We start from the raw sequence: 18927 nt of genomic DNA on the forward strand, positions 1-18927 counted from the left end.
GCTGGCAAATATGTGGTAGCTTTGTGCCAAAACTGAAATCAGAGTATATAGTCCTTATGTTAAACCTGGTATTTACTGGTTACTAAATTATCTTTGAGTAAAATTCATGTTCCATTGTAATGAAGTGCAAAACTCCCATTGATTTCAGTAGGATCAGGATGTGGGTCTTTGTGAATGTGCATGTGTTCGTGAGCAGTGAATTGCTAATGCCAAGAAAAATTATAGGGCAGATCAAACCAAGCTACTAAAACCATTGAACCTCCAAGGAAGCTGTAACAAAGTAACCCAGGAATAGTGGGCACTGGAAGTAATAGAGACATTTACTGGAGCTAATATGCATTGTGAATATTTAAAGAATATTATTTTGATGGGGTTCGAGAGTGGAAGTTTTCCATAAAAGTTTTAAGCAAGAAAGCAAAATCTTGGGAATCAAGGAGATGAAAGAAGGATCTGATTTCATAGACTAAAAGACAGGAAATAGTAAACTTTAAAAGATAACTGTAAAAACGTAACTGTAAAAAGAGGAGTTGTGGAGTAGACAGACACAGTGTGTTGTAAAGCGAGCAAATAAAGGTCTCTTAAAATGGGTTTAAATGGTTGAAATTAGATCTACAAGCTTGGAGAAAAGAAAGAGTCAACCAATACTAGCACCACAACTGTACAGGGAGATGTCAGCAAAACAGTAAAGTGCCTGAAACCACTATGGCTTATTGTTAAAAGCAGCCAGTCAGCAGGCTGTAGATTGGCCAAGTAAGCAGGCTTAGCTTCACCAAGGCAGGAGGGGTGGGGGGTCTTTGGATGCCACAGAAAGGGCAGCTTGACCCCCCTTCCCTGATAAGAATTGTGTTGAAGTGGCTGATACATGCATTTTAGAAGAGCAGGATGTGCCCCAGGAATGTCTATTGGGGCCTCAAGGCTGCAAACTCTGGAAAAACCCACACGTGGTTAGTCAATAATCAGAAGGAACCTCTTGCTTGACCACTGAAACTGCTTGCTTAACAAGTTTTCTTTAAGGGACTTGTCATTCTATTACTAATGTATAAATAAGGGGGAAAGTTTGAGGTAGTTGGACACTTTTTGGACTCTTCCTCTGGATACATCTTGCAGTCCCCACTGGCAGATGGAAGATTTGGCCACCGGAAGCCTGCTGTTGTGTCACTCGAGAGCCACTCGAGAGCCACACTCAGCTTTGGTAATTATCAAGGGTTGGGGTATTTTATTAACTTTTTGCTGATGTGTGTAAGTGCTTGAGACTAAGTAAAGTTTAGCTTTAAGTGAAAGCACTCTTGTGTTGTCCTGTTTGTGCCAGACATCTATCGGTCGGACGGCCGTGTCTCCCCTGATTTATTTCCTGACAGTACCTCGCACAGAGTAAAAGTTACCAAGAGCTTTGGATTGAAAGAACCCTGGGTAACATAACCAGGAAAGTGTTTAAAATGATGCTAACAGATTTGCTATAGAGGCCAAAAAGTTATAGAGTAAAACTTTGCGAGAATTATATGTGATTTTCTTATGTGCAGTTTGTCTTGATTTTAAAATGTATCTTCAGTTATCAAACAGTAAGACACATGAACTGTAAATAGAAAGCCTGATGACAGCTGACCCCTGATCACTATGGAGCTTTCATAATTTGTTGGATAACCTGTCATCTGTATTCTGTACAGCATTCAAGGTACATGCAACAAGAAAAACTGAAGAATAAAATGTGGGAAAGAAAGGGAGTGCCATCCCTTTTGCCAGAATTACACTTTACTTGCTTCCTTATGATACCTAGATACTACAGAGGTGGGTCCATTAGAAAGAGAAAGCAGTCACTATTTTGTTCTTACATATAATTTAATTTAATAAAATAAAATGTTTCTGTATCTTCTAAAAGCTGAAATTTAAAAGTAGAGTTCATTGGCAATATCTGTTTCCTGAATGGTACCACAGTAGATATCAACACTGCAAAGGCAAAATTCTCTTCACTCATCTGCATTGCAAGTCTCAGTTGTACATTCTGCCCTATTTCTGTGCACAGAACTCCCATTGAGGTCAATGAGAGCTCTGAACATGGAATGAGTATAGACTATGCAACGGAGAGCTGCACTGTGAATCAGTGAGTGATTCTCACTGGCTTGTGTATAGGGATTGGTATTCTTGCTACCCAGCCCTGTGATATACAATATGAACAGCTCAGTTAGGTTTTCTGACATAATTACCAGAATCTTGTTGGTGGAAAGCTTCTCCTGAGAGACTGTTCCACAGCTTAATACATCTTACTGCGAGAATATTTTTCCTGAGTTTTCACTTTTTAAAAATGTCAGACCCTTATCCTTTGTTACTGACTAAATAATTCTTCTCTCTTTGGTGTTTAAGCTCCTCAAGTATTCATATGAGCTTTTAAGAACCCCACCATACCCACTTAAAAATAACATTAAAATACAGGTGAACCTCCCTTTCTGACAATGGCTTGAGAATATTCCCAGAAACTTTTTATAATCTGGAGTTACAGTAATTATGCCTCAAAGCTTTCTAAACCTCTGTATACAGACACGGAAGTACATGTTTTCTGTGTCTACAATGAGCAAGATTTGACTCTTAAAATCTAATTGATGATGAACAATCCTCTGTTAACAGGGAGATGGATTAAGTAACCAAGTAGGTCTTTTCCATCTCTAGTGAACCCATGATTGTAATCACAGCATATGCCAATATTTGTCCCTCCCACCTCTTTTTTTTTTGTATCGACAGTGTTAATATACCATATCAGTGATAAGCCTGTAACTTATCTCCGTTCAGCTATAACTGCTGGTAATTTTTTTTTCATCTGATTGATGCTAAATTAAGTTGGAATTATGTGACTACTAAATGAGGTCGTCATAATTGATGTTATCACACTGAATATCAAAAGTAGCAATGAGGATTTGTGTCTCCACTCCCAAGTGTTGCTGAAATGCCCTGCTGGATTTTGCATTATTTCACTAAATTGAGAGATTAGTTAAAAACTGTCATTCACCCAGTGCTTATTTCAGTCTCTACTGCCTTCATTTATTAAGCTTGTCTTAATGGATTTTGTGTCAAGTTCTTGTACATTGGCTGTAAAAGTTAATTATAATAACAAAACCATTTTACATAGTCTGACAAAATGACCTCAGCTTTGTGGCTACATCAGAAGGACTTGGCAAAGGAATTAAATTATTGTGCAAGAATTAGAAAGGTTAGGGAGTCTCTACAGGATTGTTTGTCTGTTGGATCACTGCTTTGAAATGGGACTGGTTTGGTGATCATCATCTGATAAACATTCCCTAAAAAATGAGTTGATGGGCTCAATCCAATTCTTTTTGTATATGTATGTAGCACCTTCTAGTCCGTTCACTGGCATTAATGAATTAAACCTGACAACACTCCTGTAAGGTACAGGAGATCAATATTATTCTTCCTATTTTGCAAATGAATGAACTGAGACCCAAGAGATAAGGGCCATATTGTCCACTATGCAGGAAAAATATTCACAGGGGACAGGAAACAACATGAGTGGAAAATTTGTCCTGCCAGTGAGGAGTTTGTGTTCCCTGTAAAATTGGCTAGGGGATCCTAAATGCCTAGATCGCAGGAGATATGGTGGGGCTGAGATCACCATGCAGAGCCCTCTGCACTGCTGATCAGCTCGCAGCTTCAGAGACTCAGAGAAATATAGTACTGGCAGGGACCTCGGTAGGTCAGCTAATCCAGTCCCCTAAGTGTTATCTAGAGCATCCTTGATAGCTGCTTGTCTAACCTGATCTTAAAAACTTCCAGTGGTGGAGATCCCACAGCCTCCCTAGGAAGCACACGTCCTTCATCAGCCATGCTGTTAATGCCTGATCCATATCATTTCCCTCTCCAAATCCCCATCATACGTGGGCTACAAACTTTAAGATAATATAGATTTTTTTTGGAGGATATCAGTCTTCTGGCTGCTGGACTTTAGGAATAACTCAATCATCTTAAAAATAACACAGTGGTGATAGAAATATAACACCTTCAGATATAAGCAGCCACAGAAAAGAGGTTCTAATGACATCCCATAAATTTTTGTGGTTGTTCTTTAAAGAGATAATAATCACCTCTTTCAGATTAAATAGGATGGGTAGATCCGAAGGTTTGTTTTGTGGGAAATCTAATTTACTTTGTGAATTATGCTATAATTTGACTGAACTTTTGTGTTCACTTTACTTCACCATATAATTAGTCATTATAGAGAATCAAAATTATTGTTGTCTCGTTAAGAACAAAGGCCTCAGAAACTGATAATTATTTCACAGTTCAACATTTTGTTCTTTCTCCTTCCCATGCAGCCTACAATATGACTTGTTAGAAATGTTCAGACTAAGAACTAAATTATGGGGGAGGGGAAAGATCAGCTCCACCCTCTTGGCAGTGCCTGGAGATTGTGAGTACGGCTGTACTGCAAACACAGAATCAGCAGGTCTTGCCTCCTCTCTGTTGCTCATGCACTAGAGGGAAGCACCACACACCCATATGCAAAGAAGTAAGTTATGTGGCACTGAGGGGAGCTTGTTACAAATTTTAAAGTGGTAACAAGGGCTATCTCTCATCTTGCTCCCGCATAGCATCTGTAGAGGCACCATGGATCTGGTTCCAATTGACATTAAAGCCCACTTTCACTGCTTTGGCAGTGAAAAGTGGCCTTGAAGATAGCATACATTTAATTCACTGTCATTTTAAGACTCCTTTACACTGAAGGAGTGGTATAAAGGAACCTTAGGGTAAATGAGAGTCAGGCCCTAAGCCTAAGGGCCTGTCTGCATTACAAGCACAGGGTGTGATTGCAGCTCATGTAGCCATACTTGAGCTAGTTTTAATCTAGCTAATTCAAGTACCAGAACAGTGAGGATGCAGCAGTGTGTCCTTCGGAATGGGATGTACAAGCCTGCCTGGAACCCTGGTAGTTACTTTTGGGGCTACTCTGTAGTGAAGTGCACTTTGCCATAGCTTCTCTGCTGCAGAACCTGAGCTAGGTTAGAGCAAGCTTAGGTATGTCTACACAAGATGCAATCTCCCCAACCCCCCATGATGGCAATACAATACATCCTTAGGCTTAGGGCCTGACTCATTTATCCTAAGGTCTCTTTATATCACTTAGCACTTGTAGTGGGCCAAATAACAACCAAGCCTAAATCTCTCTCCATTCCCTAAAACTATACCTGCAGTTGCTGATTTTTTCTTTTCTTCTTTTTTAATTTCCTGATTTCTTATGGTGAATGCTATACTTAGAATACAGATGGTGCTGTTCAACTAATCTGAACTGATGTTGAGCCATGTCTTTGTCAAGACATGACAACCCTCTCGGGGGGTTGATTTCCGTCTGCATGAGTTTCACACACCTAAACCAATAGATTCTGTCCACAGGGCTGGAGCCCACAACATCCCTTCTGGTTCATTTGGAATTTGGAGTTTGTATAAATGGAGAGAGAGAAAAATTGGTCTTTCTCGTCTTATAATCAGCAAGCAAACTAGATTCCACAGAAGTAAAGATGTAATTATATAACCCACAACCATCAGCGTAGACCTTGAGGTACAGAGATGTTTTTATTTCACGAGAAATCTAAGTGTCAGGATATTTCTGAGAATTATGCCTTTGTTTTTTTGTCCATGCCCAACCTGCAGTTCTAAAGAGCTTGAATAAAGAAGACAGCTTTGTTTTAATTTTCTTACAATAAGAATTACTCTTAGATTATCATAATAACCAAAATATTGAAAATCCTTTCCCGCTATGATTCGATCCTTGTTGCCAATTGTGTGACAGTAGAATTGAGGTCTGGACAGAAACTGGATGTGGGAGCATTGTGAGTTCATTAGCACCCTCAGCTAGGTGTTTCCTTCTTCCTGTGCTATCTTCTTGTATTGGAATGTTGAAAAAGGTGCTAGCTTACTCATGTAGAGCATCTTTCATCCTTAAATGTCCCAAAGCACTTTGTTTCACTCACCAGCAAAATGCAGACACCTGTACAGTGAAACAGTGTGGGTATTTAACAGCACAAAGCAACATTAACAAATTTTAGTCCAAAAAGTGAAAAATATTGTATGCAATTGAAATTGCAAAGGGAATTTAGATAAACTAAACACACATGATCCAGTATTATAATTTTGCTATGACACTAAGGCTAGTATCACTAGACTTTGAAAAAATATGATGAGATCTCTAATCTCTTATCAGACCCTAGTTTAATTTCACATCCAACAAACACTACATATATAACCATAGTCCTGTAACATCTTTCTGGAGTACTGATTTCGTAATAATTCAGAGACAAAAGTGCTATTTACCAAATCATAAATACCATTACCTTGAGAACTCTTGATTTTTCCCAGGAGCAGGATTCCCATTAAAGTATGAATGACAAAAACCAGTTCTGCTTATCTTGCAAGAGCAGCTAATATCACAACCAGATATGGTATGAATACAGAAATAGTATGGATGGCTCACAGCAGCTTTTACTTATTCTCTAAGCTTCCCAAGGTCCTCTACAGGCCTTGAGAAACAAAGAATTGCCAGAACACACTGCACTTCAGCCACACTCTTTCTTTGTCCCTGGCAATGCCCTGACACAGCCCCGGTGCTAAGGGCTAGGAACAGGACTGTTATAACATCCTTACACCATCTTTTAACTCAAGAAGTTCCGTTGTATAAGGGATATTCTCAGCGAGCCATCTTCAACATCTCTGAGGAATCTTTATGCCAGCAGACTGCTGTAAAAGGGGTGACGTCATGCTCAGGACATCCAGAAATGTGAGCCCCTGTGTTACCCTGTGCCTTAGCAAGAGCAAGGGTTTTGCTGTTGCTAAACTGTATCAGTTCCCTGACACACCAACTTGTCTGCCTTGCCAGAAAGCGCTCCAGGACTCTGCCAATCTAAACCTTTCCTTGCAGACAACAACCAGTGAACCCCAGTTCCCGAGTTACCGACAGACTTCTCTCTGCAGTGTCCAATCCCTCACATGGGATGCTCACAGAAATTATTAAATTCATTGCCTCCATAGAGACACGGCACACATCAGCCTGTAAGGTTAGCTAGAGGCTCACACTTCACTTAAATACAGCACTCAGATGGTTTTGTAATAAAACCAGAATAAGTTTATTAACAGGAAATAAGTGATACTAAGCAAAGAAAAAAAACAGGTATAGTTACAAACAATAAAATAAAACATGCCTTCTAGTGACTAAAACTTAATTTTAGCTAGTTATGATCTTTGCCTAAACAGTTTTCTTACTTACCACTGGTTCATATCATCCCTACCCCACCAGATTGGGGATCCAACTTTCACAGGCTCAGAGAGTGGTTTACCCTCTGTCCACTCAGTGATGGATAACTAAAATGCCTTTTTGCTCCCCTTGTATTACTCAAAGTCTATTGTCTGTGCCTCAAGAGCCAGGACGGCTTCTTCGGGTGCAAATTCTGTCCCCTGGCATGATTGTTAAACAGTTTTCTCCCTTGCTTGTTTAGTTTGGTGGCTCTGTTTACCTTATACATAATGTACTTTCATTGTCCACTGTTAGGATTCTGCAAGCTGGTCAGACAAGTAAATACATATTCCTTTTTCTAGGGTGGGCTAGGTTTATGCATTGTCTCCCAAGCACATGTAAAGCACATAATTTCAGCACACATCTATACTTTGTATACAACCGGTCCTTATATCACACTATAATTGTTGGTTTCAGAGTAGCAGCCGTGTTAGTCTGTATTCGCAAAAAGAAAAGGAGTACTTGTGGCACCTTAGAGACTAACAAATTTATTAGAGCATAAGCTTTTGTGAGCTACAGCTCACTTCATCGGATGCATTTGGTGGAAAAAACAGAGGAGAGATTTATATACACACACAGAGAACATGAAACAATGGAATTAATTCAAATTAATTCCAATTCAGCAGTCTCTCGTTGGAGTCTGTTTTTGAAGCTTTTTTGTTGAAGTATAGCCACTCTTAGGTCTGTAATCGAGTGACCAGAGAGATTGAAGTGTTCTCCAACTGGTTTTTGAATGTTATAATTCTTGACGTCTGATTTGTGTCCATTCATTCTTTTACGTAGAGACTGTCCAGTTTGGCCAATGTACTTGGCAGAGGGGCATTGCTGGCACATGATGGTATATATCACATTGGTAGATGCGCAGGTGAACGAGCCTCTGATAGTGTGGCTGATGTGATTAGGCCCTATGATGGTGTCCCCTGAATAGATATGTGAGACTCCAATGAGAGACTGCTGAATTGGAATTAATTTGCAAACTGGATATAATTAACTTAGGCTTGAATAGAGACTGGGAATGGATGAGCCATTACACAAAGTAAAACTATTTCCCCATGGTATTTCTCCCCCCCCACCCCACCCCCCACTGTTCCTCTGATATTCTTGTTAACTGCTGGAATTAGCCTACCTTGCTTGTCACCATGAAAGGTTTTCCTCCTTTCCCCCCCCTGCTGGTGATGGCTTATCTTAAGTGATCACTCTCCTTACAGTGTGTATGATAAACCCATTGTTTCATGTTCTCTGTGTGTGTATATAAATCTCTCCTCTGTTTTTTCCACCAAATGCATCCGATGAAGTGAGCTGTCGCTCACGAAAGCTTATGCTCTAATAAATTTGTTAGTCTCTAAGGTGCCACAAGTACTCCTTTTCTTTTTACAATAATTGTTGGGACCAATGTGTCACCAGTTTACATAGGATACCCCAGAAGACCCCTCTGAGATACACATTATGACAACAATGCATTGGGGCAATGATTGTGTCAGGCCTGAGTTACAGGATGGGGGACCCTCTTTCATTTGGCACTGAGGTGCTCCCAGGGTCACAAAGGGGGTTACCTGTAAGTGAGAATCAGGCCCAAAGTTTGACTGAGTCAGTGGCAAAAGAAGGTGTTTGACAGATGAGGAATTAAAAGAGAGAAATGTAGAAGCACACCATTAAAAGATTAAGAGGTTTGTAAAATATTGTAAAGTGTGCAAGAGCATAAGACATGTTAGCTCTCTTGTCATCACATGTTAAAAGCTTTGTCCCCGGTGACCTTACGGAAAGCAGTGAGGACTTGGAGTTTTGCTGTGCACATTTGTGATTGGGGCTATAAGTCTTCCTCTGAGAAGGCAATAGAGCTAGCTATGATTTTCAAGTTCAGATTTTCTGAAGACAGTTCCTGCTTTTTTGTATATGCTGGGTCTCTGTAGACAAGCACTGTGTGTTTATGAAGTCTGAATTGCTGTCTGTTTTTTGTTATTGTTAAATTTTTAATGTAAGATTTCCTCATCTCGTTATCTCTTCGCAGGATTTTGGTCACCCTTCAATAATTTTCATTAAATTACAGCAACTACAACTTTACTGAGCGTAAAATTTCCCTACAGTGTCCTCGAATTTTCTAGCTGTGAACTGGGAAAATTTGTAATTCCTACCACAAATCTACTGTAACGGGGGTATCTGATTCAACCTTACAGAATGCCTCCTGTGAGAACTGCCCTTTTCCTTCTGTGAAATGACAAATCTCCATCATTAGAGATTTTAAGAGAAGGTAGGACAAACACCTGTCAGGGATGGTCTAGATAATACTTGGTCCTACCGTGAATGCGGGGAACTAGACTAGATGACCTCTTGAGGTCCCTTCCAGTTCTCTCATTCTATGATTCTATGAAGGAATGACCCCAACTTCTGTTTGTTCTGTTTGCAGCGTAGTTAGTGCATCTTGACATCTAAAGGCAATTTTGGTGCCATTTCCTTTATGGATCATCATTTAAATGCTAATACGATTCATTTGGGAATCCAATCTGCTTTCTTTTATTGTTTTTGCTGTTGTTCTTTTGTTGTTATTGCTAAAGAATAATGCTTGTGAAGGAGCAAATAAAGATTGATTTTTCTTTAGCATAATCTGAACCTGAAGTGCTGAGACAAGCAAAACCATGTTTCCATTACTTAACTAAGCAAACAATGGCATATCAATCATAAAGGCAGCTGGACCAAGGTGTCTTTTTCATAAAGTGGTAGATTTCTCATGAAGGACAGTTTAATGGGCTGCTGCCAATGAAATTGCTAAAGAACTGGTAATCCCAGAGGGCCATACAAGACTGGAGCTAGCAGAAGGTGTCAGTTAGGATATGAAAAGTTTAAGGCCAGTTCGAGATTGAAAAAGCATTGCAAAGTTTAAGTGCCTTTCTAATTATTTGCTTCTTGACACTGATTGTTTTAATCAACGTTTCTAATTTTAACCTGCTTTGATGGCTATGAGATCAGAGAAATGTTTCTCTGCCATTAATGTTTATCATGTTAACATTGTGGTTTCATTCCCCCTTTGACATGCTTAAATATACTTCTGACATGTTCTTTTGATGTTTGGTTGTCTTTTAAAACACATTTTTACTTTGATTGCTTGAGTTTTGAACATAAGGAATCCTTGTAAACTGTTTAAACCCAAAGTGATTCTTAAATCGTTCCACTGAAGGTGTTTTTTGGGCCTGGAATGTGGAAAAGAATATGACACTAGGGTGTTTGACTTTATATATTAGAGAAGAACATGTGTTTCTTAATAGTTGTAGACTTTTTGGAATCACAGACTCCAGTAATTTGTATATGGCAATCTGGTAGTCTATCCATCGTAATAGTCTGCAGAGCACTATCGCATGGGTACTAGTGCTTTCGGCTCCTGCTTCCACTTCCATTCAATATTTTCGTTAGCTCATTCCCGCACAGCCTCTCTTCTATATGTCTTCAACTTCCTTATGTATCTGTGCTGACCCTATGAAGTATTTTCAGTGCTGCCTGAATTATCTTAAACTCTCCCTGGGGAACTCTTGATACAGATAAAGTTTACTGAACTAGCTAAATTTTCAGGGTGATGCTATATCCCTAGTCTCAACAGCTGAACAGATATGCTGGGGCAACATACTTCGTTTTGCTGCATGAGCACTAGTAGAAAACAGGGTATATTAGGATGCCTGCCTTTAGGAATCATCTCCACTCCTTTCCTGAAAGAAGAGAAAGACAGAATTGCAATCCAGGCACAGAGAGTGCTAAATCGAGGCCAGGTAAACTCTCTGGCGGGATCACATGGCCCCAAAGGCTGGGTTTGGCAAAGTCAGACCCCCAAGATTGTTGGGGGCACATAGGCCCAGACATTAGGCAAGACTTTCATCACAGCTAGGCAAGCCATTGCAAAGTTGTTTGAAATTCCTCAGATCAGTCAATGTGCATGGCTGCTACTGCTATCACGTCAACCCCATACAACATGCCACAAGTTGGCGCCTAGCAATTAAACTGGAATCTCACTCTGAGTGGTGAGAGGTGTGTGCCAGATACGCATTGGAATGAAAAACAATAGCCACAAAGGAGTAATTCCAGCTGGCACTGCTGCCTTGCAACTAGCTCTTGGTCGAGCAAAGATTAGGGGAGACAACTCTGAATAAAACCTGCTGTGAGAAAGCGGCAGGATGCATTGCAATTCAGCTCTGCCTTCCAGCATCTCCTGCAGCTGTGCTGGCTTCTAAACATCTTTTGAGCCTTGGGCCTGGATAATACCACCAGAGGGGGGGCTGTGATCCTAAGCCCAACCGCTGCTCCTTATTTCTTTTCTGCCTAGGTGTATGCACCAAAGATTTGGGTATGATGGTCTCCCTCTTCAAACTTGCTTGTTGGAATATGAGGACAACATGCACTGGTATGTCAACAACCTAGAGGAGGTCAGTTACTGGAGGAAGACTGCCATCACTGACAGAGAGCTGGAGAAGCTTGACATTGACATAGCCTCTCTCTCTGAGACTGGACTAACATACAGGCTCTCTATGCAAGATGCAATGTTTCTTCTTTTGGCATGGAGAAAGCAAAAAACCTCTCTGAGGACAGGGTGGATTTTGCAGTCAAAATTCATTCACATCTCTAGTCGAATGTCCCATTGCAACATCAATGTGTCATATTAATGAGAATATCTAACACAGGTGGATTTCCAACATCATTAGCACATATGTGCCAACACTTTTCTTCACCTCCGTAGAGAAGGACTTTCTCTCAGCAGCTCAGCTGTGTCATCAGCAAGCTACCACCAGGCAAGCAACTCTGTCTACTGAGAGACTTCAATGCTAAAGTCAGTTCACATCACGAGATGTGGCTGCTAATCACTGGCCACCATGGAGTGGGAAAAATTAAAACAACATGGTCAAGAGACTTCTGGAGCTATTCACCCACCAACAACTGTGTATTACCACACATGCATCACTGGAAGGTCTCGTGAAGACACACTCCTGATCTGGACGCTAGCACCAACTAGATTTAATTGTCACCTGTAGAAAACCCTAAAGGATGCTCTCCATAGTTGCTATCTTCACAGTGGAGACTGTGATATATACCATGCATTTGTATGTCAGGGGTGAAAGTAACTTAAAGGACTTATCGGTACGCCAGAGTCCTGAGCAGAGGGGCGGGGCCCCAACTGGAAGGGGGTGGGGCCTCAACTGGAAGAGATGGGGCCTTAGTGTCCCGGGCTCTTTAAATTGCCGCTGGAGCATCCCCCCCCCTCAAAAAGTGTCAAGAATAAGGATAACCTCTATGCGTGGCCTTCATAGATCTTACAAAAGCTTTTGACCTGGTTAACAGAAAGGATCTTTTTCAGTTGCTAGAGAGAACTGGTTGCCTCCCAATCCTCCTCAATCTGATTCAATCCTTCCATAATAGCATGAAGGCTATAGTCCAAAGTGATGGTGATCAATCTGACAGCTTTGAAATTCACAGTGATGTTGGACAGGGATGAGTTTTGGCACCAACACTCTTCAGTTTATTTTTCTCTTTGCTGGATCATCATCTAGCACCAAAGATCATCATCTAGCACCATCTAGCACCATCATCTCCATACAAGATCAGATGGAAAACTCTTCAACCTTGCATGTCTACAACCAAAAAGCAAAGTCAAACGTCTGCTGATATGAGAAGTGATATTAGTTCATGACACAGTGCTCATCACACATAGTGTATACAGTTAATTAGCATATAAAATGAGGAGCATTCTTAGTAATAAAGAAGTGGTTTTAATGAGCCAGATCCTCAGTTGGTGAAAATCAGCATAGCATAATCTGGCTCATTAACTCCCTAAGTATGTGGTGATATGTGTTAAGATGATACTTTAATATATGATGCTAGAACAGCTTAAAATTTGACATAGGGACAGGACTCTTTCAATAGTTAAATAGTTCACACTGAATTATCCCTGCAGGATGTAAAATGCCATAGGAAGAAGAACTTGGTAATTCTGTTTGATTTACCTCTTTTCCCTGGTCAAAGAGGCCAATGGAAATACTTAATGAAAATGCAATATTGGGCCAGATCTTCCTCTGGTGTAAACTGGCACTGCCTCATTGAAGTCAATGGAGCTATGCTGATTTACACCGAGTATATGTCCTAATTTCTTTGCCCACTGTTTTCTATTTTTTTATCAATCTCTCTTGAGGCTTTATGTATCTACAATATTACTGTCTAGATATAGATAGATGTGTGGAAGGGGAATTTGTACTCTGAATAATGATGTCAATAGAGCTGGTCAGAAAATGGTATTTTTCATTAAACTTTTCTTAAAAATGAAAAACTCATTTTAAAAATCTTTTCCACCTAAAGGGTTTTGTTTTTCCTCAAAAAAAAGTTTTCAAAACATTGTTGTTTTTTTTAGTAGTTAAAAAATGGAAAATTTTAAACAAAATGGCAATTTTTCATCCAAAATGTTTTATAGAATGATTTTAACCTGTTCTTGAGTGTTCTGTCTATAGTTCCTATTACTACAGATGCTGAGAACTTCCCAATCTTTAGTGTATTTATCTTCACAGCACCCTTACATTTTATACATGGGGGACTAAGACACAGAGAGGTTAAGTGACTTGATTAAGATCAAGAGGATGTATATGGTAGTTCAGGGATTTGAACACAGCTCTCCCAATTCTCAGCCAAACACACTAGCTACTGGACAAACCATCTTCTTCCTCTATCATAGCTTTCCTGTGCAGTTTTCATTTCTGCTGTATAGAAAGTCAAAATAAACAAGGAAATAAGAAGTAGGCAAGACTGAATGTGAAAGAAACTCTCAGCAATCCATGCATGGAATCAGGAAGCTGTGCTGTATGTTACAATACAGTTAATAGAGCAATTTCATATGATTATATTACTCCATATGCTTTCCTGAATCACTACAGAGTATGAATAGCAAGCACTGCTATATACTGGATAAATAACTAGATGTGTGCTGGTATGCAGTGTTGGGGATGTGTGTCTGTGTGTGTTGTTCTAGCAGTATTCAAAGAGCAGAAACAAGTTGTGATAGGGATTTCCTTTGGGTGGGAGCACCAGGAAGAAAAGTTGAAAATTGCTTATTTGATGAAAGGGTTAGTTCATGTGTGCGAGTCAAATGGAAGAATCCTTTCATGTAAATGAGGCAACATATTTTACTTGCTATGTAGTAACATGTACATTGGCATTTTCTTCTCAGATCCTAGGTTTGTTAGTGCCCACCTAATACCAGAAAGTGATAACCCAGATGACAAAATCTATTTCTTCTTCCGTGAAATGCAATTGATGGAGAGCACTCTGGAAAGCCACCCATGCCAGAATAGGGCAGATCTGTAAGGTAATATGGTGACTTAATTTTATGAGAATGAATGCCCTCAGTTAAAGGTGTAAAAGTATTAGCAACTACTCTTTCATGGCTGTACATTAGTTTATGATAACACTGGCAATGTACTGATTCCGAGGTCTTCCAGAATGACCAACAGTCAGGGAAAACATCAAAGATAGAAATTCAGTTCTGTTCTGTTTGGAGTAGCCCCCAAATTTACAATTCATCATCCAAAAATTATCAGAACCTCCTGAGTTTTCAAAATGTGGCTGAGAAAAGAGTCTTGGCAAGAAACATGGTACTCCCTGCTTCCAGGTGGACCAGATGTTCTGTAGACATTTTCTTTCTTGATTGAGTTATTTTTGACATCCAAGGCTCCCATTCTGGTAGAACTTCTAAGGAAGAGGCACATTAAAATGAAAAATTGCTTAGGCTAAGTTTTATAATGAACAGTGTCAAGGGTCTCAAACGGGTTCATCCTCCCAACAAATATCCAATATTTTCCTGAGAGACCTTGAGAAAATATCTGTGAATTAAGTGATCGCCATGAATTTTGATAGGTTTGGTAAATATAATTTTAGTAGAATTCACATTATTCCTTTAGGCAGGACTCCAATTTACCATCTCTGAAAAATGAGATAGCAGCTTGGAAAGTTTAGCCCCACCCTTATGGAGACCTTGATCTGGTCCCACTCCCAGCCCTGCTATTAAACATCTGATTCTCCCAACCTACCACCTACCTTTTATACTTTGATCTTGTACAACTTGTGGGGCTACTTTGTTGATACTCTAAGATAATGAACTGTTTAAACTTATTGATCTTGGCCACATGTAAGCTTGCACAGAAGCAAATACTCTGTCAACCTGCTTTCTTTCTTTCTTTCTTTCTTTCTTTCTTTCTTCTTTTTCTTCTTTCTTTCTTTTCTTTCTTTCTTTCTTTTCTTTCTTTGTCTTCTTTCTTCTTTCTTTCTTTTCTTTCTTTCTTTTATTTAATCTTTCTTATCTTCAATTTATCTATTTAGTTTTCTAGGAATAGGTTCTTCTGAAAATGATATTAAATACATAGCCATAACCATGACAAATGAAATTGATTCAGTATTGGTATATTTGAAAAATGAAGGAGATTTTATAATTTCCTAAACAATAAAAAGGACAATATGTAAAACTGTGGATTATGATGTTATATTTAACATTTCAAACAGTAATATGATTATGTATTAACATAGTACTTCTTCTGTTAGAATGACTTTGGTGGACACAGAAGCCTTGTTAATAATGGACAACTTTCCTTAAAGCACGCCTGATTTGTTCTGTCCCAGGGCCCAATGGCATTGATACTCATTTTGATGAACTACGTAAGTAACCACAATGGCTTTGAATGAAGAATCATTTTCTGGTATTTTCATTACTGAAATGACCATGTATTTTCTTTTTTTTTTCTTTTTTGTTGTTTTTGTTACAGAGGATGTGTTTCTAATGAACTCAAAAGACCTCAAAAATCCAATAGTCTATGGAGTGTTTACAACTTCCAGGTACAGAATGTATCATTTTACTTGTATGGAAACTTGTGTGGCTGGTTGCTTAAAGAGCTCTCTTTGTTAAAATGTTCTTAAGAAACACAGCATTTTCTTAACCTTTGAACTGCTAGAAGGCAGTGTAAGTTAGAAGTAATGAATTAAATTTCTTTTCTTATGAGCAATGTACATCATTTCCCTGACACAAGTCTGAAAGAATGTTCAGTTTCTCAGCCTCTTCCTGCTAAAAAACTGGCTTTAAAGATGGAGGGTGAAATGTCAAATCCCTTGCCAAATAGAGCTGGTAAAATAATGCAGGAAAATTTTTAAAAAACACATTTTTTAAATATCAAAATTTAGAATTTTAGAAACTTCTGGACATCAATAAGCTTTTTAAGAAAAAACAGCAAAGATTTTTTCCATCACTCTTCATCTAAGTCCAGTACATCCTTGGTGTAAATCCTTTGGCTTCATAGCTCATAGATTGTAAGGTTAGAGATCACTGTGGTCATCTAGTGTGATCTCATGCATAACACAGTCCGTAGAACTTCCCTCAAATGGGCTTACACCAGGGATGGAATTGTCCCTAGGCTTTTGTCTCATGAAGGACTGTTGAATTTGCCTCTGAGGGAAAAGCCACCTATAACCATGGAGGGAGGCATATGTTTTTAAATGTGAGTTTCTACTCATCACATAATCCACAAAAATGAGGCTCATGTGGCATCTGCTATCCTTGTAGAAGCCCCAAGGAAATGCATAGCAGTGCAGTTTCAGTGTGTGTTGTCAAAATGGGGAAGTGAGGGAGAGAGAGAAAGGGCAAAACTAAAACAAATTTGCTGACTATTAGCAAGGGTATATAAAGTGATTAGTTGGTTACAGGATGAGTAATGGGTTATAGACCCTTTTGCATGAAGGTCACCACTATGAAAAACACATGAGAAACACTCTTTATTTCATATTTATACCAATAAATTGCATTTGCAGAATAACAGCTATTACAAATAGATTTTTCACCCTGCCTTCTTTATGAAGCAATTCAGTTTCAAAATCAGGGATGGAAAACTGAAAACACTTATTATCTATTAACAGCCAGATTCGACCATCCTAAGTATTACTCATATAGAGTAATACCTACTCTAAGAAAAGTCCCATTGAAATTGGATCTGGATGTATATAAACAATAAATTTTAAGTAGCAGCCAGCAGCCATTCTGTTTAGAAAAACATCTGAGAGATTTGTGTCAGTTAAACGGAACTTTCTAAGGAACGCGTTTGGGTTTGCTTAGACAGCATTTCAGAGTTTGGAAAATCAATTAATGTAATTAATTAAAGAGCCTTTAATCCCACCATTCTCCTGTGATTAAATTGACAAATAATTTAAAGAAACTGACTTATTTTTCTTTCCCCTACCCCATTTTTAGCAACATCTTCAAGGGGTCAGCAGTGTGTATGTACAGCATGACAGATGTAAGGAGGGTGTTCCTTGGTCCATATGCTCACAGAGATGGTCCCAACTATCAATGGGTGCCTTACCAAGGACGTGTACCATATCCGCGGCCAGGAACTGTAAGTGCACTGGGAAATCTGATACTGATTTCACTCATTCCATTGTACTTGAACTTATAACACAAAAGAAGCTGAACAAATGGGAAAGGCAGGCTAATGTAAGCGCAAACTAGCTATTGCTGCAAATCCAGAATTTGCTGCCTCGATTTGCAAAGTGCAGCTGGCTTGTCAATGAGCCTAATCCGGTAAACCTCAGTCAGACAAAAACCATATCGACTTCAGGAGATGTTCGACTGGAGCAGGGATGCAGGATTTTGTTGAGTATTTGTAGAGTAGTTAAGGGATAATGCAGCTTTCCTTTCATAAATTACATCTCTTTAGAGTTCTAAGATAACCATTTCTGCAGTGGACAGGGAAGGCATTGGAATAATTTCCAATTCCAAAAGGGATTTTTTAACTGTTATTCTACTTTCCTGTCTCTTTCTAATGCCTCTGTCACTATGGTGTCTCTGAAACCACTATTTATGACTTCCCATCCACCCCAGTCATGAGCAGATCCCAGAAATGCTGCTGAGCTTTGCCTATTCATCTGCCTTTTCTCTCGGTAGAATGTGGTAGAGGAAGAGGTTTGGGTTGTACATATCAAGGTAGATCTTCAGCTGGTGCAAATCAGTTTAGCTCCATTGAGACTCCTGTGAACATAGGCTGAGGATCTAGCCCATTCAGATGTATCTATGCCTCAAATACACTATACAGATCCAAGTAAGTACAGTGCAGTAAAAAAAAAAACAAGAATAGCACATAAGCATTATTCATATGTGGGCATTTCTATGATTCTGTGATCATATAGATTGTCCTTTAATTGTTAGTAACCTTTAAACTATCCTTTCTAGCTTCTCTTCAAAACTGGCTTCCATGATAAATGTGTAAAACAATGGTTAAAATATAGATGTCTGGCCTAAGAAAAATTGCTTCATATGTTAAAGAAAGAATGATTTCTCAGGAAAGGGATTGTATAATTCTCCTCATTCAGTGGATGTGATTGCTAAGGATTAACCAGATTTCTTCACAGAAAAGTCTTAAGCTCTGCAATGTTTAGGGGAATTTTGTTCCTGAGATGGTGATGAAAGCAATTAAAAACATCCCAGGATGGAATCAAAGATTATTTTAACAGGATGGATAGTTTTACTCTAGAGTTGGGTGGAAAACAGTTTTCACATCTTATGAAAATTTTCAAGATTTTGAAAATTTTTCCTATTATGAATTGGGACAAAAATTCAAAAGATTAAAAAATTCATAAACCAA

General features: G+C 39.1%; 1 protein-coding gene across 1 annotated transcript in view; it reads left to right on the top strand.

Annotated features, from left to right (window-relative positions):
- The window catches only part of SEMA3A (semaphorin 3A), a 291534-nt gene that overhangs the window by 230340 nt on the left and 42267 nt on the right, over positions 1-18927 (top strand). Inside the window, 7 exon segments of the mRNA XM_043497991.1 lie at positions 14478-14549; positions 14552-14581; positions 14584-14615; positions 15845-15875; positions 15878-15958; positions 16066-16135; positions 17538-17682. Of these exon segments, the coding sequence (XP_043353926.1) occupies positions 14478-14549; positions 14552-14581; positions 14584-14615; positions 15845-15875; positions 15878-15958; positions 16066-16135; positions 17538-17682 (461 nt within the window).

Source organism: Dermochelys coriacea, chromosome 1, assembly GCF_009764565.3.
Source record: "Dermochelys coriacea isolate rDerCor1 chromosome 1, rDerCor1.pri.v4, whole genome shotgun sequence".
In the NCBI taxonomy this organism is placed as follows: Eukaryota; Metazoa; Chordata; order Testudines; family Dermochelyidae; genus Dermochelys; species Dermochelys coriacea.